This window comes from Fundulus heteroclitus, chromosome 2 (genome assembly GCF_011125445.2).
Source record: "Fundulus heteroclitus isolate FHET01 chromosome 2, MU-UCD_Fhet_4.1, whole genome shotgun sequence".
Lineage (NCBI taxonomy): Eukaryota > Metazoa > Chordata > Actinopteri > Cyprinodontiformes > Fundulidae > Fundulus > Fundulus heteroclitus.
Window position 1 is genome coordinate 11,929,077 of NC_046362.1, and position 25,369 is coordinate 11,954,445.

General features: G+C 41.9%; 1 protein-coding gene across 4 annotated transcripts in view; it reads left to right on the forward strand.

The window, feature by feature from the left end:
- Positions 1–2,014, forward strand: part of LOC105938572 (filamin-C) — a 28,901-nt gene extending 26,887 nt beyond the window's left edge. For all 4 annotated transcript variants that reach the window (XM_036147828.1, XM_021307452.2, XM_036147841.1 and 1 more), the window contains 3 exons: positions 16–234; positions 693–914; positions 1,354–2,014. In XM_036147828.1, coding sequence (XP_036003721.1) covers positions 16–234; positions 693–914; positions 1,354–1,541 — 629 coding nt within the window. In that variant the 3' untranslated portion in view covers positions 1,542–2,014. The remainder of the gene's footprint in view (positions 1–15; positions 235–692; positions 915–1,353) is intronic.
- The last annotated feature ends 23,355 nt before the right edge of the window (positions 2,015–25,369 follow it).

Below are 25,369 nucleotides of genomic sequence, written 5' to 3' on the forward strand. Positions count from 1 at the left end.
CCTCGTTTCTTCCAGGAGTGCCCTCGGAGTTCGTGGTCAACACCTGTAACGCCGGCTCAGGCGCTCTCTCCGTCAACATCGACGGCCCCTCCAAGGTGAAGATGGACTGCCGGGAGTGTCCAGAAGGCTACAGGATCACCTACACGCCGATGGCGCCGGGCAACTATCTTATCACCATCAAATACGGCGGGCCGCAGCACATAGTGGGCAGCCCCTTCAAAGCCAAAATCACAGGTCCGCTCCACAGTCATGTTCCCCATCTGATCTGTGGATGATGAGTGTCACACATACGAGACAAATGTTCTGCTGAAAGAAGTGTGGAGGTTGTGAAGAAAGAGTTATGTAAGAACGTGTTTGTGCTGCTATTGATAAAAGCGGCCAGTCTCCTCCACAATAGCAGTATATTCCCATCACTGGTTATTGTTTTTTTATAATGTGACTTAAAGGAATACCTTCACGATTCAAAGAATTCCCCAGGATTTATGAGACTTTACTTTATCCTCTAGTGGTATTACATTTTTTTTTGTGTTTGGGCTCAGGCCACGTTCTCTCACTTTTGTGTGGTACTGAACTAATCCCATGAGCAGCAGCTTCTGCTCTTTCCTCGTTTCTCTGTCAATACTGAGCGTGTTATGTAACGTCCAAGGCACGACAGTTTTAGATAAGGATTCTCTCTCTCTCCTCTCCTGCAGGCACAAGGCTGTCAGGGGGACACAGCCTCCACGAGACCTCCTCCGTCTTAGTAGAAACTGTCACGAAGACCTCCAAAGTCGGCGGTGCCTACAGCTCGTCTTCCTCCGCCACCTCAGCCAAACTGACATGTGACGCCAGCAAGGTGGTTTGTCGTGGAGCGGGGCTGTCCAAAGCTTTGGTCGGGCAGAAAAATAACTTCACCGTTGACTGCAGCAAAGCAGGTGAGAAGATAAATTTAGGACGCGTCAAAGAATTGTCAACACAGGACAGACAGAAGGGTTTTTCATCCGCTTGGATGCGTTTGCAGCGAATGGTCACTATGATCATTAAAGCTGCCATCCAGCGCGGGGGGTGGGTGGGGGTGGTGGGATTCTCACTAAAAACTGACAGTAAAAAGACATCTGAGTAAGAAAGTATTGATTTCCACAGCAAGGTTTCACAAAATCCATTTTTAAAGGGAGATTGTAAAGAAAAATAAAGATTCTTCTTCTTTGTGTGTATGTGACAAAGGTCGCGCTCATCCGTAAACGTTATGTTGAACGAGCAACGTTTGAAAGACTTCAACATTGTAATGGATTTTTATATCTAAAATGAGTTTGACTGATTTTAAAGAAAATCCAGGCTGGTAGCTTTAAATCTCCATCCTTTGTCTCTGTCCAGGTACCAACATGCTGATGGTGGGCGTGCATGGACCCCTAGCTCCGTGCGAGGAGGTTTATGTCAAGCATATGGGCAACAAGCTGTACAATGTCACCTATACCGTCAAGGACAAAGGCAGTTATACCGTCATCGTCAAATGGGGCGATGATAACGTCCCTGGGAGCCCCTACAAAGTGGCTGTGCCTTAAAAACTGCAAAACGCAACCATTCTTCCACCTCCACCTCTTTCTGATCATCTGCAAACAGCATTCAAGCTCCTTTAGTTCAGGCAGTTCATTCTGCAAAGCGCTCTACAAAAGTGAAACACAAGGAAAACCTTTGCTTGCATCTTTACTGATGCCTGATTATCAGTTGTGCCAAAGTTTTGTATTAACTTCAGAAAGTGAGTTATACACTAAAATGTTGCTATGCATCCACATTCGCAGTTAGAGTTGTTTAGACGGCTTGGGTGAAGCTTGTCGATTAAAATGTTTACTGTCTTTACTGTTTTAGTGTAAACAGATGACATAATACAAATGTTAAGATACGATCAACTTCTTGACAGGATTACAGTTTGATGTTGTGGTTTTTGTATGGTTTAAGAATGAAAGATTGATTTTTTTTGTTATTAACCTTTTTTTTGGTAAGTCTTTGAACACCTAATAAAGATTTAATTACTAACGTTCCTGACAAAAATGACTGCTGTTATTTGATCAAGCACATTGCAGGCTGACACTTATTATTAATTGTGGGGTTTTCATAGTTTATTCGGAAATTTGCACTTCACAAATTTAACAAAGGATAGCAAGACAAAAGGCATTTTTGAAAGAAAGCCATGAGAAGTGTTGTTTGCAAACATGGCTTACTGTGTTCACTTTTAAAGATTAATTTCCCAGCATGGCAAAATCCAACAAATACCTGTGGGAGATAATTAAAACATAATTAAAGATGCAAGAAGAACAGAAGCTTTATTAAACATTCAGACTTTGTTGCGTTTAACCTTTGGATATCCAAAACATTGGGTGGTGTAAAAGACGCTGTATATCTTGTTAAACATTACACCTATGGTGAAACATGGTGGCAGCATCATGCTGTTGGGATGCATCCTTTCCTCAGAAAGATAAAGTGAAAATCGAGCAAAATGAGCAGAGCCGGCAGGAAAACCCGTTAAAGGCTGGAAAATTCTTGACACTAGTGCAAAGGTTTACCTTGCAACAAAGAGCGACCCAAAGCATACAACCAAAGCAACTATGGAAATCACATTTATGTGTTAAAATGGCCTAGTCAAAGTTCCAACTAAATCTAGTCATAAGTCTTGGATGCTCTCCTTCCAGTCAGACTAAACTTGTGCTATTCTGCTAGGAGCAAATGACAAAAATGTTGAGATTAAAAGTGACTTCAGAGTAAATAAACATGGCTGACGAGGAAGAACGATGGCGATAGTTTGTGGACCAATTTTGACAGAGAAGAAAACCCATTACAAACGGAAAAGGCTTTGGTTAAAGGAGTGTCGCAAACGGGGGCCACTCTGTTTGCTGCACTATGAGGTGAGCTGTGTTTTTTTCTCCGGGTCCCTTCACCCCCCTTTTTGAATGGCAACACGTCACATTTAACAGGGTGCCGGGTCGTTTGTCCCCGGGTATCACCACATATGCAAGGATATCAGGCCTAGACAATCCAACATGTTGAATATCCCCGATTTAAAGGCATACTATGCAACATTTTTCAGTTAATTAATGTGTTCCATACCGTTTTGGATGATTAAATGAGTAATTTCAGGTTGAACAAAGGTTTTCTCGGCCGCCCTGGTGGTCTGTGGGGGAAATACCGTACTTGCAATTGCAAGAGCCCTCAGCCCGCACCCACAGGCTCAGAAGTCTCGTGCAAGACCGCGAGAGTCGGTCTTGCTTTACGGCGAGAACTCCATGTGTTTTTGCCCTGCCATTCACTATATGCACGCGCAAAAGCAACAACAAAGAACCGCGTGTTAACGTCAAATAAACATGCAAGCATGTCGATTTTTCTTCTTCTTATTATTATTATTCTTATTATTATTATTATTTATTTATTATTATTTTTTTTATGTTAGCGTGAGATTGGCGAGGCGGCCGCCTCCCCAAGATAGCGCTGCGGGAAACCCTGATGTTCATACCTTCACTGTGTTAGTCATTGTTTGTACTGCAGTTTTTTCGACTATCGTTGCGTTCGCCTGTCTGCTAAGCTCAAAACAACCGCGCCTGGCTTGACGGAGAAACCAGAACAGCTGAGCATCTTTACGACAGTGCACTTTTACTTTCGCCCTCTGGGGGGAGCCTAGCTGGAAAATCATCCCCGGTTGCATAGTATACCTTTAAGGTCAGAGCGGACCAGATCACTCTTAACACTAGTGATGGGTCCGGCAACACCGATGCGTCGGCGCATGTGTCGGTCTCATAGAGCGAAACCCGTGTCGATGTGTGTATTGCTACGGAAAAGTCACGTGACCGATACAGGAACTGTTTCGGTCACGTGACCAATACAGCACCTGTTTCGAACTGACTGACGCGCCAAACTGTTTCTGTTCCCTCTAAGCTGCACGCGTGTGCATTCGCGCACAGCAGCGCGCACAGCAGAGCTATGCTGCGCAGTAAAGAAAATCCAAGCTGAACTGTAAACAAAATAACGGTTAATAATGGTTAATTTTTAACTATTTTGCAACTCTGGTGTGATGGTGTTGTACCACAGTCTCGCTCTGTGAGCGCCAGGTGCTGATCGGAGTGCACCACTGATGGATGGATTCTGCAACGCCTTTTTGGTTGGGCGGGTTGCGCTGTGCGTCTTTGTTCTGAGCGCCGTTTCAGAAAAAAACGGCTGATCTACACTGAGTAGAAAGTTGCTACTCTGAGTAGTTTTTCCTCCCTTTGTCATACTCAGCATGTCCGATTTCAGAACAGATGATATCAGTCAGGTAACTAAACACAGCGCCCGATCAACCATTTGTAAAAAAAATAAAAAAGCCAGTCCACAAGCATCCTCCTTCACATTATTTATTGACGGGTATCTAAAAAAAAATCAAATATATGTTTAATTCAAATGAAAATATAAAATAATACAATGCAACATACAGTGATTTAAATTGTATTGTGTATACTTGGTCATCAAATCAGTGTCAGTTAACTCTGTCAACCAGGTTGCCTGTAGGGATTTTTAAGGTCCAGCAGGTGTCAGTATTCAGTGACACAGTATCGGCACAGTATCGGCACAGAGTTGTAATGTGTCGAAACGTTTCATGACGCCTCATCGACCCATCACTACTTAACACATATAGTCGGAGCATGTCGGAAGGGGAAGATCGGGGCAAAAATCTGGCTTATCCTGCTGAGTGAACCAGCTTTCGGTCTTTTTGAATTTTTTATTTAAAAATTTTGAAAACCACGTATAATTTTCTTTCCACTTCACAGGACTTTAACAAACCTCTGAGATGGTCACATAAGCTCTATTTATACTCAGATAGTATTAGACAAGTTCAATCATATTAGAAACTGTTGAAGGCACTTGCACCAGATTTTCATCATAGTAAAGAGGATTAAACGCAAATACACTCCACACTTTTCAGATTTTTTTGGTAAAAAATATACAGCGTGTCTTTTTCCTTTCCCAAAACACTTATGTGCCACTCTGTGTTGGTCTAAGACATGAGATTGTATTAACATACATTAAAGTTAACTAGACAGAGTGGGAAAAACGTGAAGGATTCGCACGCCTTTACGTTTTTCACATCCTTTTGCAAAGCGCTGCGTGTAGCTACAGTAGATTCTGCAGGTTCAACTCCCCACTCCGTATCAGTGACTGAATCTCCTGCAGCTCTTCATTTATCTTTAATTCGCCTCCACTACTGGATGTTGCATTATGAAAGAGAACCCACCAGGATACTCTCCTCCTCGTCCTCTGAGTTATGTATTCTGTACATGTCCAGATGCAATCACAAGATGGCAGCATAGTCAAGCTCACATCTGTATATAAGCCTAAACAAAAAATCTCTATTGTTCCCGGTGAAGATTAACTACACCACCGTCACCACAAGGGAGCCCGCAGATAGCAGAAAGCAGAGGCATCAGCTTCCATTGTGTGCGTAATTAATCCTGTTGGATCACAAACGAAACACAAGTGGTTTCTGTTGTGGCGCCCCTCGCGAGGGGGAAGGGTGAGGCACAAACCAACCAACAAGAAGAAGAAGAAGAAGAAGGAGCACTGTTCTTCTGTCTCCCTGTGATATCCCTCTATGACCCGTGTGCGTGTTTCTTGTGCCCAATGCATTGTTTTCAGGCCCGAGTCCCACAGTGAGTCAACCATGCAGCCCCCGCATGGTGACACACTCCATGGGCACAAGCAGCATTCTTCATAGAGAGGAGCCTATAATTAGGTGCTAATTTTCTCTGGTTACTCTCTGACACGATGCTGGAGGCCATGGAGAGGCAGAGACAGAGAGAACGTGCTGGTTGCATCTGATGAACAGAGGCTAGAGCTTCAACTCCAGGAGGACCATTTGGCCACGGGGCTGGAGCTGCCTGATGCTGCGTGTGCGGCGAGGACAGGGACCTAGGCAGGGTCAGGGCCTCCCCGCGTCTGTCCGTCCTTCCCCATCCTTCCCCATCCTGCTCCTTTGGACTGGGACTCACGCGTCTGTCCGCCGCAACACGTTCATATCGAGCTGCTGCCAATTGCATCGTGGAGGATCCAGCTCCTCCCCTTGCAGGCAGCAGCCATCAAGCTGGCGAGATAGAGAAAAAGAGGAGGGAGGGAGAGAGCGAGGGGGGGGGGGGGAGACAGTGAGAAAGATAGATTAGAAGGATTTAAAGAATCCAGATAGAAGAATAGGATGCAGATGCACACATATCTGACAGAACTTGGGGAGAAAAAAAATCAATCATTCCCAAATTAAATCAGAGCATAAAAGCGGCTACTGGACAGACCTTTTTCAAAAATCAGCTAAACCATTTTTATATATAGTTTATCATCTACAGAGAATGTAATGGTGAGTTTCTTTTCTCTTTTATATATTATAATCAGAATAAAATCTACCCTCCTAAAAACAATTCTCCACACACACCTGGCTCTGGTGACATCATGCTGGGTCACACAGATCTGGTATTTTTCTTGTTATTACCATGTTTTAAATCAGCGTTTTTCTTTAGTTCAGGCGACGTGGCACGGAATGGGCACACCATGTAGGGAGGCTGACAGTCCTCTACGCAACCATTCAAGGGTCAATTCCCTACAGTGGGAGTATAGCTGCATACAAGCAACAAGTGCTGGACAAAACGAGCGCCGACCAGGAGGGAAAAAAGCTTGATGAAGTTGAAATCCATCCTCTTCATCCAACACATCAAACAAACAAACAATGGAGCACCACCACATTTGTTCAGACTTAGGGTTCCTGTTTGTACTTTGGTAGGTGAGGCAATGGATAGTCCGTCTGCTTCCGCAGGATTCCCGTGCAAGTGAATTGACATCTATGTTTCTGGCAGACCAGATTGTATTTTTTGGCCTTGCCCACATCAATCAGCTCTGGTGTTAAATCGTCCTGCTACAGTACTCCAAATATATATATATATATATATATATATATATATATATATATATATATCTTTTTTAACCTATCCCCAACATGCAATGAGTCTTGAATTGCACACAATCGCAATTTTAGTCAAAAACATTTTAATGCCTGTATTGCTCCACTGTATATTAATAAAACTGACAAACACAACATCCATCCATTCCTTGTCTGTACCTGCTTATCCATGCTGGGTCACGGGGGTGAGATTGGGTGGTGGTGGGGGGGGGGGGGTATAGTTTTGCCTATCTCCAGCAGTCATTGGACAAGAAACAGGTAAACCCCGGATGGGTCGCCTGTCCATCAAAGGACAACATAGATAGACAGGACCAACAACCAAGCACACAAACCCTTACACCTATGGGGCAATTTGAAGAGAACAATTAACCTTACAGTCATGTTTTTAGACTGCGGGAGAACCCACGCATGCACAAGGAGAACATGTTAACTCCTTACAGAAAAGCTCCCGGGCGGAGATCCGAACCAAGACTCTACCACACACAACTTCCAAATTCCACTACATGGGGAACTTAGTGCTTGACTAAAATGTCAACAAAGTAGTTGTTGCTCCAGTGTTCTTTTACACTTTTCTCTCCATCATTAATGGTTTAAGCCAAAATGTAAATTTCTTTTTTATATTCTTTTTCTGGGTCTCTGTGGCACTAGTGGAAGATTTTTTCAGAGTAGCCTGACAGGAAAGGGGGTTTGAGGGGGGCAAAGGGGGGGAAAGGACCTCAGGCTGGAATCGGACCTGGGTCATTCATTGAAAACGTAGGCCTTTGTAAATTTTTTGTGCTCACTAACCCTGCACCGTTGGAGCATGCAACCAAAATGTAAGTTTCAAGGAAGCACACTCACAGCAAAGGGAGATAGCTTTGTTGAAAAAAACACAACAACACCATTGTCATGGTTTCTAACTCAGAAAACTACAGCATGTTGGGCAAGTGGGCTTTTACTTTATTTTTAATAACACAAGAATTATAAATCCACACATTTAAATGAGACAGCCTGCTTTCGGACAGAGTTTTTAGATGTTTGATTTTAGTTACCAAAAACCTGTTTGGTTGTGAAAGGGAGGTGCAAAACAGAGAAGAAATTTTCAGTTTAGAAAATCATCCAAGTTAGAGTGAAAAATGGCCTTAAAATGAGCCCCAACATGCATACACCTTAAATACAGCCCATAGCATTGTCACCATGCCAGTGAGCACCAGAAGTAAGAAGGAAGGAAGAAATGCTGGCAGCCATACAGAGAGAGGTTACGGTAAGCTAGAGCAGTATGGGTACAGACTGCATGCAGTGCAAATTATATAACTACATTTTATATAAATTATATAAGAACATAAACACAAAAAGAAGGTGCTATCTTCCAAGTTGGTGGAAAAATGGCAAATGTAGTTTTTTTTTCTGCCAGCTACTCCATATTATCTCAGAAGTATACCCAATAGATTTTAAGACAATGTCTTGAAAGTTGCATAGGGCTTAATGCTTTTTTAAATTACTTTGCCGGTTGGATCCCCTGTGTCGACTGTCTCAGCTGTTGTGTCCTTGGGCAAGACACTTCACCCGGATTGCATGTTGGTGGTGGTCAGAGGGCCCGGTGATGCCGATGTATGGCAGCCTCGCCTTTGTCTGTCTGCCCCAGGGCAGCTGTGGCTACTAACATAGCTCACCACCGTCAGGTTGAGAATAGGAATGTCAGACTGGTTAAGGCGCTATACAAGTACAAGGCATTTACCATTTACCATTACTTTATCTATTCTACTAAATCCCGATATTTAATGCAATACCTGACTACGGGAAGGCATTTGACTCAAGCTTGCTGCATACACCTGATAACTGCGTAGGACCAACATTGGATCTCGTTCATGGCAGAAACAAACCACGGTAGAGTGTCTTTGGAACCGTACCAAGGAGGTGGTCTCAGTAAAGTTGTTTTGCTCCCCGCCGCAGCGTGACTGCTGCGTTCATGTCTACACAAACAAATCGCTCTAGGTGGAGAAATGAACAAGAGTTCATTTAAAACAAACTGAACACCTTGGGTAAGAAAACACCCTAATTGAAACCTGGCACGCAGCAACTCAAATCCTTCTGAATCTGTGTTGAAATCAGTGAAAAGTCCCTCATCCACCCACTGTGTTTACTAAATTCAGCCGGCCAGCTTGATCCTTGAGCCTTTCGTGATGTCATCAACCAAAATACACACAAAGCAGAATTAGCAGTCTTTTCTTAATATATATATATATATATATATATATATATATATATGTTTTACTATTTGAAAAATCCTGCACTGGAAATCTATATTTCTTCACTCAGGTGCAATGGATTTGTCGCTGTATATTTTGTTATGAAATAAATAAAAACACCACAGCACGGTATCTTTAACCTTCAAAGCGTCCTCATTTGTGATGGAGCCGGTGAATTGAATGATGAGTCATTAAGTGGGCTCTGCAAGGAGATGTTTTTTGTTTCTTACATTTCTTTAACCCACTTTCTCACCCTCTTTTGCCCACACACACACACACTCACACACGCGTTCAGGCATTGGGATTATATTAAGAGTAACATTGTGTTAAGGCATGCGTCTTTAAGCTTTTGAAGGTTGTGCTCTCAGGGCAAAAATCTCATTTTGTAGCTTGCCTCTATCATGCTGACTCCTGCTCTCCATCCGCTCTGCTCCAGCCTCCTTCCCGCCCTCTCTTCCCTCAGATTTAATTTTGCCCTCCCAATCCTCAAATTCCAATCAATCTAAGCTTCTGCAGATGCAGTGCTTTGTTTCCCATCTCAACACTTTCTGTCACCTCAGGCTCTGTCCTGGGGCCTCCTTCTCTGTTTTACCTCTGACCTTTATCTGTCAGTGCGGCCTCTATCTTCCGTCCCTACAGACTTTGTCACAAGACGCTGACATGTCTTGAAGAGGATAAAAAAAAGGGGGAACACTTCCATGGTTGAGCAAACAGACAAATAAACAGACTAAATGAATGTTTGCACAAACAAATGGCTGCCCAGCAGGTTAATAAATGGACGTGCAGACAGCGAAAGAGGAGGGATTGCTGTACCAGTAATTCATCTGTTTAATTTCCAGCCCAAAGGCAGGGGGACATAATTGCTTCATGCATAGTTGATACACTGAATAATCAAACAAATACATTTGATCCTTTATGTTGAAACACGCTCTTTGAATGCCAGGATGGTTTTTACAGGGCTCCTTGAACTTTTTCATATTTTGTAAAGCCACAAACTTTAATGAAAATCTCAAAACCTTATGTGATAATGTTCATTTTTTAATTTACAGTGCAAATAAAAGAAGTGAGGTGTGCCATTGTTTTTTCATCCTCAATTTTACTACAATACCCTGAAATATGATCAATTACTTTCATAAATTACCCATTTGTAATGATTCCTGTCAGTATTTTAATCTCAGTATAAAACCAGCTGATCTGGGAAGGCCTCAGAGATTTCAAAGGGAACGTCGGTGAGCAAACAGTATCATGAAGACCCAAGAGCACAGCAGAAAGGTCATAGATAGAGTTGTGCAATAATTTCTGCCAGGACTGAGTTATGAAATATTATCCTACAGAAGAATGTGAAATCCATGACCCAAATGATAAATAAAAAGAAATGTAAAAATGGCAACAGCAGCCCTACCAACACGTGTCCGTCTATCTAAACTAACAGGAAAGTAGAGCATTAGTCAAAGAAGTCAAGAGGCCTAAAGGAGCTGAAGACATTCCCACCTTAAAGTGGGAGGATTTGAAAACAGAACAATTTATTGTGCTGTCCATAAATCTGGCCTTTGTGGAAGGTTTGCAAGAAGAAAGTAATTGCTGAAGGAAAGCCGTAAAAAAGTCCTAAAGTACAGGGCATAGCAAGCATGTAAAGGAATGTGCTTTGGTCAGATGAGGGCAAAGCTGAACGCTTTGCCTACCTGCAAAATGCTGTGCGAGGTAGAAAAGTTACACTTTTAACATCACACGGAGAAGATGATCTCCGTGGTGAAATATGGTCGAGGCTGAATCATGCTTCAGGGATACTTTTCTTTAGCAGGGAAAGAGAAGCTGTTGAGAGTTGAGGAGTAGATACGGGGCAATAAATGAAGAAGACTTGATGAGGCTGCAAAAGACTTAAGCCTGGGTCAGGAGTTCACCTTCCAGCAGGATGACGACCCTGAACAGGCAGCCAGCGCTGCAATGGAATGGTTTTAATAAACCACTGACTCAAGGCGGCCAAATTCAAATGCATGCCACAGCTTAAGACAGCAATAACACAAACATCTTTTCTCCCACTTCATGCTCCGCTTTGTGTTGTTCAATAAGAGCCTTGAAGATTGTGGTTGTAAGGAGATAAAATGTGAGAAACAGGTATCGTCTTAGTAGGGCGCTACCCTGTTAGGGAGGGGACTTTTCACGTCTGATTGTTGATGATGATGATGATGATGATGATGATGATGATGAGTCACACATGGGATAAGTAAGGACTGCTCGGTCCCGTGTTGGAAACGGGACCACGTTTTGTTTTATTCATACAGAACAAACATGAAATATTTATTACAGCGTTATTGCATTATGCTTTCTTCTGTGTCTCTTACTTCTCTTGCACACAATCTTGATTAAAAATCGGATGGACTATTGCTGCAAATTGGCTAAACCCCCTCCCCCCCCTCCAACTCCCCCGTGCAGAAGTGCAAAACAATACAAAAGGATGAAAAGGGAACTCCCATCAGGCTCCAGCAGATTGTGTTCATGCAGCATGCAGATGCACGAGGCGTGAAGCCGATCCGGCGCACCTTAGACCCGTTTGCTAAACACGTTGCACTGTAGAGAGGGACGGATTTCAGTTGATGGAAGACTCGAACGAGAGATGCATGCCAAAGACCCTCTCGCTTCTCCCTGCACAGCATTTTTCACACGGGCAGCAATAATTGTGCACACATGCACCAGATTAGACACTTTGCCCTCCCCAAAGACACACACGCCGACTCACACACATATAATCTTGACCCAGGCAGACGCATGAAAAGAAACAGCACGACGTGAAATGGTTTGGCTTCATGAGGTCTGTTACTAGCAACAGCCCGCGGCAGGAGAAGAGAAAGCTGTCCTCCTGTGCTAGAAAAGGTGTGCTTGCACTTCCTTTGTGGAGCAGCAGGGACGTGTCAGGGGCAAAGTCCCCACGTCTCTGTCTCTAATTGGAGCGTGTCCCTCCTGTGCTCTGTCCCTGTCGCACCATGGTGGAGACAGGATGCTGCGACTAATGTATGGCCCCCCCCTCGGTGGAATGCCTCCCCCGGATTTGCTGGGGCCGATGGCAACCCACGCTGAGGTTCAGACTACAGATTAGAGGCAAATCAGTAGTTTTGTTTGTCCTCTCCAAGCAGGGCAGGGCATGCAAGCAGAGAGAGAGAGAGAGAGAGAGAGAGAGAGAGAGAGAGAGAGAGAGAGAGAGAGAGAGAGAGAGAGAGAGAGAGAGACAGAGAGAGAGAGAGAGAGAGAGACAGAGAGGGAGGCCATATTCTGTGATGGAGGGCAACAGATGTGTATTAGCGTGACTGATGTGCTCTGGGTAAGCAGGTACCGCTGGGTCACAGACACCTGGAGAAGGGAACATTAGGCCGTTCAAGCGACCCCCGGGGATACTGATGTCGTGTTTGTTTTGATCAATGATCGAACGGCGAACAGCAGAGCCAAAGGCAGATACTTTGCAGTAACACCTTTGGAGAAGATTTAGGGGGAGATAACGACGTTGTAATTACCAGCGCTAAATCGGAACTGTAGGTACTCAATGAGCTATAAACAAGGTTGCTTCTGCAGCCCTTGGGGTAATTGTTTCAGGAGCCCGCAACAGTTTGGTCCGGCGCTGGTGAAATTGGAAAAGGGTGGTATCCTGTAATTTCTCAGACCACTGAAGCGCGACCTGTGTGTGGGCTGGAAACTCCAGCCGATTTCAAATGGAGGCATAACTCTTTTTTTTTTTTTTTTTTTTGTTCCCTCCCTCTGTAAGACTCTAAGTCGCTGCTCTCAGTCAGCTTTTAACCCAGGAGATGATACGGGGGGTCCTGCGGGTCATTGGATGCCACACGCGCCGCATTTTTACATTTCACTGAGTAAGCCAATTCCTATTAGAGAATATTAATGTAGTCACAGCCACAGAGCTCATGCAAAACGTTGTGTTAGATCATGTGCACAGGTGGTTAAATAAGCGGCACGTTCCGGGGAGCAGAAACAGCTTACACGAATAGGAATACAAGCCCATTTGATGCGCCTTGCAAATGTGCCGTCTGTTAATATTAGCATAATGGAATTCACAGCACACTCGCAGAAACTCACTAATTCATCCCAGCGTCAGGCCAGGCTAAATAATGCTGCGGCCCTTGAGCTTTGAAAGTGCGGTGCGATTCCAAATATTGCAGCAGAATGCCAGTGTACAACCTGAACAAGTGCTAGGTGTAACTGCTGAATGATAATGAAAGCACACATAGGGAGTCTCTCTGTCCATCATGAAAGCTTGACCAAAGGAGAGTCACGAACCAGCAGTTCATTGCTCTGATCCTGCAGGACCGTGCTCATCTGCCCACAAGCAGACAAAGCTGAAACAAAAACTCACGGTCAGTCTGGTTGCTGTGATCTTTAAAACATTTTTCATTTTATCCTCTCTACTGGAGAGAGTTGCTTTGTCTGAAATTACAGCCGCAGCTTTTTGGGATATTTCTCATGCACCTTTGTACAAACTAAATTCTTTGCCCGTTTTTCTTTGCAAGATAGCTTGACTTCAGTCAGATGAAATGCAAAGTGCTTGTTGGCACTTTATTTATCCTATTTTGTGAGTCATGTAGGAATAGAAGGGCCCATCACAGAACTGTTCATACAAAGTTGGGAGTATAAAGTTCTCTACCATGTCTTGGTATACTGAAATATTATGAGTTGCTTTCACTGGAACAAACAGCCTCACAACATAATCCCCTCTGCAACAAACTTTGAAGTCAGATTCAACAATTTGGAATAGATTTAAAAAGTTAATTTATTTCAGTAACACAATTCATTTAGTAAATTATATAAATTACACACAGACTGAGGTTTTCACGTTAATTATGATGATTTGCATGCTTAGAGTTAATAAAAAGGTGTTATTTAAGATTAGAACATTACATCAGTCCAATTAAAAAACATTTTAATACAGAAATGTGGGCTTAATGAAAATAATGTTCAGTATCCGCTTTCAGGTTATTTTCAAGAGATGTTTTTAAATTTGACAAACAAGCCTCAACACATATTCTAATTTATTACACATGCCACTTGACATGAGGCAGTCAGGTAAGAGCAGTTCTCCTGACAACTTCCAAACCCTCATTTGTGCATTGGACTCCCAGACAGAGAGGCACGATTCGTAGCTCTAGAGAACACATCTCCACTGCTCTGGTGTCCACGGGTGCCGTGCTTTACAGCATTGCATTTGACACTTTGTATTGTAATTGGTGATGTAAAGCTTGGATGAAGCTGCTGAGCCATGGAAACCCATTCAGTGAAGTTCTCTGTGCACTGTTCTTGAGCTAATCTGAAGGCTACATGAAGTCTGGAGGTCTGTAGAGATTGTGTCTGCAGAAACACACTGACCTCTGAGCACTACAGAGATTCAAAGATTCTTTATTGTCACCGCGTGTTACTGAGGTGAAATTTCCTTTTGGCCTCTCCGGTTCAGAGTACACTATGAATCAAGACAAATAGACAAACAAACAGGCAATGAACCAGGGTTAAAGTTTTTTTTTTTGTGTAGCATTCACAGATAACAGATAATGTAGTAAGTAATGTAGTAAGGTGCTTATTGTGCAATGATGATTTGAGGCTTCATTTACAGCAATGTGCATTTAGATATTCTGAGATAATAGTGTGCAAGTAGGCAGTAACATTAAGGTGATTGTAACGTATGATGGGCTAGTAACAGTGGGGGTGATTTTAAAGCATTGGACTGCAGTCTCCCATCAGGGGGCGATTGCCCTCACAGCTTTTGGTAAGAAGCACCTGGCTTCGCACTTTGAGTTGCTGTCCGTGTAAGTGTAATTTACCCCAAAATCAACTTTTTTTTGCAGATAAACTGTATAACCTGGACCTACTGTTGCTACTTTAATGTTCAATCTTTTACATTTTCATGTGAACTTGTTTAGTTTTGCAATATTTTGTCTTAAAATTGTCTTAGTGCAAGCCCTGATGAGCAGTGGCTGTTGAAGTTGTATTTTCCTATTGGTTCAAACGGAACATGCTTTCATCATCATAGCCCTGGGTTCAGGTATAAAAGCATCTCAGTCAGACACAGGCCTGAACAGGAACTGATAAGGCTATGTCTCGCTGGGCTCCACAAAGCCTCCCTCAACCTCTGGTGAGGGGGGGGGGGGTGAGAAATCCTCAAACTCAAAAGACAGATCCACGGCAAAACAACCAGTGTCACTCTGCTCACTCTCCATGCTTCAATATGTCAAATTAAGTTAGCGGACACTTTCTCTTGTCCTGAAACCCACCGCTCATCCCCATGCTTAGCCCCGCCCCTCAGGGTCCCTTGGCACTGCCCACTTGGATGGCATTGCCCAAAATTGGTCTGGGGCTAGGGTTATGCTTTTATATCAGGGTTAGTTACACTTTAACAGTTGCTTCCACTTTGTTATATTATAATAGTAAGGACATTTCCCAACTGTACTTTGTTTAAATCTAACATCCCCCCAGGGTACCATGCTGAAATTCCCTGAGCTCCTCAGAGTGGTCTCCTCTTTCACAAATATTTATAGAAACTGTCTGAATGCCTAGGTGCAGGATGTTGTACACCTGTTGCCATACCTTGCTTGGGGATGGTCTTATCCTGTTTGAAGATGGCGGAGCACAAATACACATAGCAAGGCACACAAAGACATGGGTGAGTTAGTGAGTTTTGTGTCAAAAACTGGACCACCGAAAACCCACAAATTTGAGGGGTGACCCAATCCTTTTGGCAACATGGTTTACTTACCCATTGATAACTTGTATAATTACTCTTTGAGGAGACTTATAATAATTCAAGTTACTATAACATTAATTTTAATATGGGATCAACAAACCTTTTTTTTTCTTTTGATTGAATGAAACTGAAATGAATTTAACAGAATTCTAACTTTTATTTTGGCTTCCTCGGTCCTTGCAGTAGAGTTCAACCCATGTAAGCAGAACATGACTCTGAGCCTGAAGTACTTTTATCAGCGTTTCAATTGCACCAAATGAACTCCGAGCCCGTGTAGGAAATTACAGTAAATGGGCCACTGCAAACTGATGTCATTATCGGCTGCTGCATGAGAATATGCAACAGCAAACATCCCTGCTGTCTGCCTGTGAGAGACACTCGGTGGGTATAGATTAAAACGCCCCCGCTGAAGGTACATGCAGATATAAATGATATCATCTTAATCACATTAACACGCGTGCATTTCAGAATCTGTCTCCCCGGCACGCCATGATTAATTATGTTCTGCGTATATTGTATAGAATCTCTAAACTAGACACCTCTGAATACAAAATCACATCCTGGTTTGTGTCCAGGCCACATTAGTGTCAAGTAAGCTCATCAGAGTCCCCCTGGGAAAGTAACAAAGCATGGTTCCATATGTGCAGATATAAGTTTGTAGCTTGTAGGTTTTCCCCACACGCAGCAACATTTCAGCGATGTTTCATGTTCAGTTGATGTCATGCGTTTTCATCTGACGCACATTAGAGACGTCATTACTCAGAAGTATAAAGACTGCTGTACTTGAAGATTGGAGGACAAATCTGGCTGCAGAAGCTCTCATCTCCGTCTGTTGCTAATCTTTTTAATGAAACTAAGCTCTATGCCATATCTGGGATACTATAATCGCTGTGCTAAATAACACACAGTGACATTTACACAGCAGATATGAGATGATGCTGTGCTTGTAAGACTCGGTAAAAGGAGAGGAAGTCATTGGAGGCATGTTAAATACAATTTCCCACACTTTAATGTGATCATTTTTTAACAATTTTCATATGAAACTTGCTTTATTGCTGTGTATACAAACATTATTGTGTGTATAATGCTCAGTTTGGTTCTGAATCCAGCAGGAAACACCGATAGCACTGATTTCACAGCTGTCTTTAAAACCGAGTAGTCAATGTTGGATTTATAACAAGTTTTCTTATTTTTATAAGTTATGTCTTAAAATTGCCAAACAAACAAGCATAGGTAATATGCATGTAATAATTATGGATTATGGGGACTTTCTCCCGTTAAACTTTAATTTTCCAGCACGTCATGTCAGCCTGACCTGGAGTCACCTCAGTCCCACGAGGCTTTGATGTCATCTGACAAGGTGACGTTCTCTGGCCCACAAGCAAGCCGGACAAAGAGAACGCTTGAATAGTCAAGAAGATTACCTTTTAAAATTTTTTGCTGAGGACTGCTTTTATTGTCTTTTTTTTTTCAAAAGCATCAGAATGTTCTAGGGAGACAAGGAAATTACAAGTCTACTTCAATAAGGACCATATTAGTATTTATATTTAGAAGTACTTTATAAAGCTTGCCACAAGCCATGTAGGGGACCTAGTAAACATACGAAAAACAGTACCCTGGCCAGATGGGACCAAAATTAAAATATGTAATCTACATACACAATGTCCTCCTTCTGCTACCTCCTCATCCATTTAGCATACATTTGGGGCCAGATAGTTGGGGGCAGTACAGCAGCAGAGGCATTACAGTCTTGGACAAAGCATTAACCTATTTTCTTCTAGGCATAAAAGAAGCAGAAAATTTGTTCAGGCCACAACTGACCAACATATTTAAAAAATCTTCTGGTGTCCTGGCACTCCCATTTCTAAGTTGCCATGTCAACTGTTCAAATTGCCATATCAAGAACTGCCACTAGTCTAAGGCAGAGGTTCAACCTCCAGTAGGAAACAACCGTCAACACACAGGCAGAACTACATGTGTTAGAATGATCCAGTCAAAGTCCAAGAACGATAAGAAATTCAGCCTCTACTTCTAAGATATATAAAGCTGGTAGACACATATCCCAAAAAAAACTGGAACTGCAGCAAAAGTAGTTCTAAAAAGTATTTATTTTTGGGGACTGAAAGCAACTGCATGCCACATTTTTTATTTATTTTTTATTTCTAAATATAATTTCTTTCCAATTACGCTCTCCATTGTGCTGGCCAATGACATCCAATATTTTTGTGATGCATACGACCTGACTTTGATACATTTTAAATGAAACTGATAAATCAGCATAACACAATAAAAATGGCATTTTATATAATCTAAATGTAATTTAATTTTATATATAAAATTACAAATAAAAGCTAACTAATACTGTTAATTTATTGAACAGAAAACATTCACATCGATCCATCAATGAGCTAAGAAGGACAACAACGCTAGAGGGTCGCACACTATTCAGCAGAATGTAAACGTAACGTGTGCATTTACAATATTTTGATTGGACGATTCAAACTTGGTGCCACAAGATTTGTCTACTGAGAGTGTGTTGGGCATTCGCACTGCGATTTCAGAGGTTCATTATTTAAACAAATGTTAGGGGGACGGCCCCAATATCAAGGCGCCTTAGGAGGATTTAGCTTACTGAGCTTGTTTAGTTTTCTGGCAGACTTAGATATTTAGACACACATTTTTATAACAGAATTTTATTGGTGAGGGAATCTTTTTTTACAATATTACTCTATAAAGAATGATCTAATCTCACTGATTATTGTGAACATAGAGCTCTAGAGCGACATTTGGTGGGGCCAGGCCCCACTGGCCCCAAATACAGAGATGCCACAGGTAGCAACCCTCTGTTTTTAAATAAAGGATGATGCTTTAAGAGCAAATAAAAAAGCCTTGGCCCTCCCTGTAATAGCCCTAAAAACATCTCCCAATGTTACTCAGAAAGTTTTGAGTTATTTCACTCAACAAACAAAATTCAGAAAAGGCTACAAGGAGGATTTCCTATGGCAATGTAGAGTTGTTCACTGACTTCGGTAGCTGTACATGTGTACAAAATACTATTTCAGTTCAAGTTGATCTACAAGACAAAGTAGTCCAAATGAACAACTAAACACTGAAAAAGTGCAACTGTCTTAGGTGCTTAAAATGGCAACTTCATAAACAGCACTGATTCATATTGGTTCTTGGAGCACTTTACATTGCAAACACAATGCTTTGCTAACACAGTCTCCATATCTAGTTAGGAAATAATGTAAAACCTACCTTAGATTTTGTAGTTGTAGTTTGGTTTACTCTTTTCAAAAGCAATTTTTTAAAGCCCATTGTTTTTTTCTAAATAGATGGCTTTGGAACATCTACAACCTAATACTGAGTAGATAGCATTTTCCCAAAAATATATAAATAAATAAAGAACCCTAACCTATCTTGAAATTCACTGCAAGATATTTTTAAAAGTGACCTATAAGATTTGAGCAGGATAACCTTTGAGGTCTCTGCGTAAAGCTTTTTCACAATCCCTTTTCTTTTTGCACATCTCACAGATGGCTGATCAGATGGAGATCTCAGTTATTTGGGTTCCGTCATGTTCCAGAATTGATTGCTGATGTGTAGTAAAGTGGGTACCACCTATAGAACCTGGACTGTGTATGTTATAGAATTTAATATTTGACTTTCTTTTGCCATAAATCCTTCAGTTTAGCTTTTTATTCAATTAATTTCAGTCTTATTTATGTAGCTCCAATTCACAACACATATCATCTCAAGGCACTCTGCAAAGTCAAATCAATCAAATCATACAGATTGGTCAAAAAGTTTCTTATCTAAGGAAACCCATTACATTGCATCAAGTTTTGACAAGCAGCATTCACTCCACCTGAAAGACCGTAGAGCCACAGTCATCTGTATTGTTGACGGCTTTGCAGCAATCCCTCATACTGAGCAAGCATGAAGCGACAGTGGAGAGGAAAACTCCCCTTAAACTGGAAGGAAAACCGCCAGCAGAACCAGGCGCAGTTTGAACGCCATCTGCCTCAACTGACTGGAGGTTAAAGAAGACAGAGCAGAGACACAAAAAAGCACAGAAGCACACTTTGATCCAGGAATCCTTTCAATGTTAAAGAGGTTAATGGCAGGTCATGACTTTGTAAGTGTTCACATACTTGATTAGCAACTATTTTCTCAAGAATTTTTGATGAGAAAGGGAGTTTATAATTAATTAAGACAAGGTTTCTTTAGTAAAGGTTTAATTACAGCTACTTTGAAAAGCCTGTGGTACATATCAATTTACTAAGGATAGATTAATCATGTCCAAAATGAGGGCATTAATCAAAGGGAACACCTCCTCAAATAAGTTGGTTCGGATTGGGTCTAACATACAAATTGAAGGTTTAGATGAAGCTAAAATCTGTAATGACTTTAGGTGTGAACCCAAAATTCAGCTGAACACAGAGTTACGTTAATAAGGGTTTATTGGAAATGCTGTCAGACCAGCATTTAAACTGGTCAGGTTTAAAGATTCCTCCATTGCTGCCTCACTTACTGAGAACAAAGAAACCATGTTTTATTAATCAGTTTTATTTATGAAGGATCCCATAAAGTCATTACTGCTGAGAGCCAAGGGAATGGATGGATCAACAGAGCTATGACTCTGGGTAAGTGTATCAACTGTACTAAAGAGAAACCTGGGATTATTTTTATTCTCCTCTATTAATGATGAAAAATGTACTGGTCTAACTCTGCGAATGGTCTTTTTATACAACAGCAGACAGTTTTTGCAGATTTGGCAGTATCCCTCTAGATGCGTAGAGCACCATTTTCTCTCCAATTTCCTAATGTTGTGCTTCAAAGATTAAACCAGGGAGCCAGCTTCCTCTGAATAGGGCTATACTGTCTGATGCAACATGCAAGGAAGGAACACCATCAACAAAAGCATAAATTTGTAAAGGAGAAGACATAATATTGCTGCCATCTGCTGGACATTTCTGTGATACTGAGGTAATTAAAAGGGGGGCAGACTCTTTTAAAGCTTGATACAGCGTTATTTGATGGATCTACTATAATCAAACCTTCTTTTGGCGGTGGAGAACTTAGTTAAATTGAACTCAAAGGTTATTTTAAAATAGTCAGATAGGACAGGGATGTGAGGAAATACTGTTAATTTGTTGTAATCAATGCTATATAACAGCACAAGGTCCAAAGTATAAAGGCAAGAATGTGTCGAATGTGTCGACACATTCATAGCTAAACCAACTGAGTCTAAGATAGTATTAATGTCAACGTTAAGATTATCACATTCAATGTCAACATGAAAGTTAAAAGCCTCCACTATAATGATCCTGCCAGTATTTACTCCTAAATCAGATAATAAGTCTGAGAACTGATTGAAAAAATGAGACTAACACTTTTTAGTTGCATGTTATACATTTCTGAGAGGCTCAGAAAACACCAGTCAGAATCCATCTTCCTTTATCCACTCTGCGGCTATCTTTGGCATCACCAGAAGCTCAGAAATATTTTCTGTTGTTTCCTAGGAGGAAAACAGAAAAACATCACAGTAAATCTGATAGTTTTTTATATTTGTTCAAACCTATTACAGAAACAAATGAAAAAGTTTATGTCTGTGCCATGGCTTCAGTCTCTTTTTCAGAGAAATTCATCCGCATCTACCTTTCTAAAATAAAAGAAAAGCAACCTTCGTTCATTTCTTTAGTCTGGTGGTTGAGATTTGTTCTCATTCGGTCTGCAGCAGCAGCCAGACACACATCAGGCTGCAGCAGCACGCTTAGTGTCCTGACACATTTCTGTCACAGACACAATTGCCGCAAATGCCCAAAGCGATGCTCTTTGTGGAACTGGACCACACAGGGAGTTCTCTTCTCCCCATATGGCCACCATATGGATACAGGTTCACCTGTTGCCCTTCCTTGGACCACCTTTATGAACCACAGCACCATGCAAATAATCTGGCAAGCCAGATTGATAATGTGTAGCACTCTCGGTGTAGTCCTACACGTTGTCATTCTTGTGTGTTTGTGAACACACAAATACTGTGAGAATTCAGCTTGCAGGCAAGGTTACCATGCGTAAGCCTACAAAAATAAAGCTGTTAAGGTTTGTTTCACATTTCGTTATGTTACACCCATATAATTCAATACATTTTGGGGATAGCCCAACACATACTTGTGCATCATTCTGAAGTGGGAGAAAACAAGGGCAGCAAACATTTTTATTACAGATTAAAACCTGAATAGAGTGGTGCGCATATGTATTTAGCCATCTTTACTCTGATATTGTGAAGTAAGACACCCAGACCAATTGCCTTTAACTAATAAGTAAGAGTCAAAATGTGCCAAAATTTATTTCTGTATAAATACAAGGAAAATGTGAATAGAAGCTTATTAGAAAGCATCAGTGGATCACATTATAAAGACCAAGGAATGCCTGTTTTCAGTTTACCAGCAGACAAACAGGGTACACATTAACTAACCATAAGAAGTTAAGCTGATCAGATGAGACCAACATGAAAACTCTGCGTATCAAAATTTCCCCAAAATCCACAGTTTTTACAGTGGGACGTGGTGGTGGCAGCATCATGCTCTGTTGATGCATTTCTTTGGAAGGGACAAGGAAGCTGGTCAGGATTGATGGAAAGATGGATGGAGCTAAATACAGGTAAATACTGGAAGATACATCCTATTAGAGGATATAAAGGAATGTAGAGCTGGGTAGAAGTTCCCCTTCCTGCAGACCCTCTACAAAAACCTACAGCCAGAGGCATAAGCGGATCGTCTCAAAGCATAATATTGAATTAAAAGGGTACAGTCAAAGTCAAGACCTCAATCCATTTGAGAATCTTAGGCAAGATTTGTATACTGACGTTCACAAATACCATCCAATCTGAATGAGCTCCAACTCAAAGAGGAATGGGGAAACATTTCTGTCTGCAGATATGCAATGCAATGCTGAGAGACACTCTACAGCAAACCTGCAGCTGCAAATGGAGCATACAGACATACAGACTCAGGTAGGACGAATACAAATGCATGTCACAGTTTTAGGTTTTGCATTTCTGCAAAATGTTTGAAAACCATGAAGACCTCCATTATGTGTTGGTTTATACTGATTAGAATGGGACAAAATGTGGATGAGTATTAAAACATCCGCAAGGCACTGTGCTTTATGTTACCCATCCATACATCACTCCAAGGCTGTTATCAAAGACAAGACGTGGATGCTGATCAGCCATTTGGTATCAACAACAATATAGATTCAGACAACTTTGTTACACATACGCCTCAGGTTTTTGATGTCTTGCAGTTGAGCATGGCTCATCAGAGCCATTTGTTCTTCACTCTGTAATAGACATTTGAATAACTTTTCTTTTTTTACACAATATGGGAGGGGTTAGGGAGAGCTTACAATTATGCTATTATTCCCTGTGTGTCCTGTTAGGCTAAACATTTCAAATCCATCAGAGAAGGCATAATTAATCCGGTTCACTTGAATGGGATAATAAACCCTGTGTAATACGCTTCACATGGAGGTGATTGGCAGCTAGTCTTTTTGCCTCTAGGTGAGCCTTAGAAAGGGGAAGAAAGTGCAACGGGGATCACATGGGTGCTAATGCGAATGCCCTTGTGAGCACGTGTTTTCTGTGCGTTTGGGTCTTTTTTTTTCTGCTGTGTTCCAGTCCCAGCTGTGTCTCATTAACGGCTGTCGTTTTAATCCTCTTAGTCAAATCCCATAATTTTGTCCATCAACAAAAACACAAGCAACAGGGCAATGATAGAGTAACTGGTTTCAGGGATTCAGGAGGGGGAGGAAAGTCAGGGCAGAGTCAACAGCAGTGAGGTTGCATCCAGACAGATGTTATGTAAAACAACCCTGAGGTCTTTGAACTATTTGATGAGAAGCTACAGTTAATCTGACTTAGACTGTGCAGATTTCTAGGAAAAGCGTGGATTTGCCGCTTGTAGCTTTACTTTGCTCTTCTGCACATTCTCCTGGGGTGATGAGCAGTTTGGTTAGATTACATATCCCTGCATCTCCCTGTTTTTAATATAGGCTACATCGGCAGTTTCCCAGGGCGGAATGAGAAAGGGAGATACATGTGCGCCGTGTAACTTATTTATTGGTCGGTTGCGCCCTGAACAAGTTATCTATTGCATGTATGCATGATCAGTCAGTGAGGAGTTGGTTGAGGAGGCGCCCCCTGCTTGCTGCTGAGAATACGGAGAGCAGGGTGCCGATGATAGAGTGGCCACATGGGTTAATGTTGTTTATCCCATAATGTTCTCTCTTCTTTTAGCTGGACTCTCCTAACTGGAAGCATTTCTGTGGATGTCTGTATCACAGAAGCAGCCTTGAAGGGCTAATAAAGAAACATAGCAGGGCTAACAGCTCTTTTGTCAACCACAGGTTTAGGGCAGTTTAACGTGCAGCGTGATATATGGCAAAGGGTGCCATTAAAGCAGAACCGCCACTGATCTCCCGCACCTCCCAGGCTGATTTTGGATTTACCCATGAGTATTTATTTGAATATATATCACTGATTCAGTGTCTGCCTCTCTGTGGCCGAGCGGTTCTCTCCCCCCTCCATGATGAAAGCTGTTTTCTTCTCTTTCCTCACACTGACAGCTGGTGTGTGCTCTCCACCAACAACACTTCAGCTCAGACCAGCTCTATGTATAGATCGCTCTCATTGAAAACAACTATTTTAGCACCTCCTGCATTCTAAGAATACACATTCAATATTCTGCCATGCTTTATGCCTTATGCAAATGCTCCTTTGTCTGCAAATGAGATTCAGTAGTGCTGCAATGCACAATCTCTTAAAAAAAAGAAAAAGAAAACCGCTAGCTTCTCTTAGCGACGAGAAACCTAACAGGATTGCCCAAATGTCAAGCTGTCCCCTGAGAGGAATTGTAATGTACACAAAGCTTGTGGTTACTTTTAATTGTGACATTTATGAGACATAAGAGAGCAACATTTATTCTCCTTTTCTTCTGTGGCAAATCTGGCCAGCCGGGGGATTCTTTTTGTTCCATGAGAGCGAGTTGTCCATTAATTGTGAGTATAACCGGTGAATCGATCTGTCAGGTGGTATTTTCCCAAGCTGCAAATTAGTTTCCCTGGAAGCTGTTGGACTAAGTCGTAGAGAGCTGCAGCGTGTCTGCACCCTGGGTATGGTAATTCCACACTGTGTTGCCACGGCTTCCCATGATGACTATAAAGTTCAAATAAACACATTGCAAATACCATCTTTTTGCTCAGTGCATGGGTGCCTTTAGTGACTACCTCCACCAGGAGCTAGGACAAGCCTCACTGCTTTACTTTGCCGCAGTGTCATCCTGGGCTGCAAAACAAGATTAAATTGGTTCTGCTCAACTATTTGCTGTCAGGTAAAAGTGAACGGTTCAGCTTCAAAGCAAAAAGGTACTCTTAGGCCAGACACTGAGGCTAACAACAGGG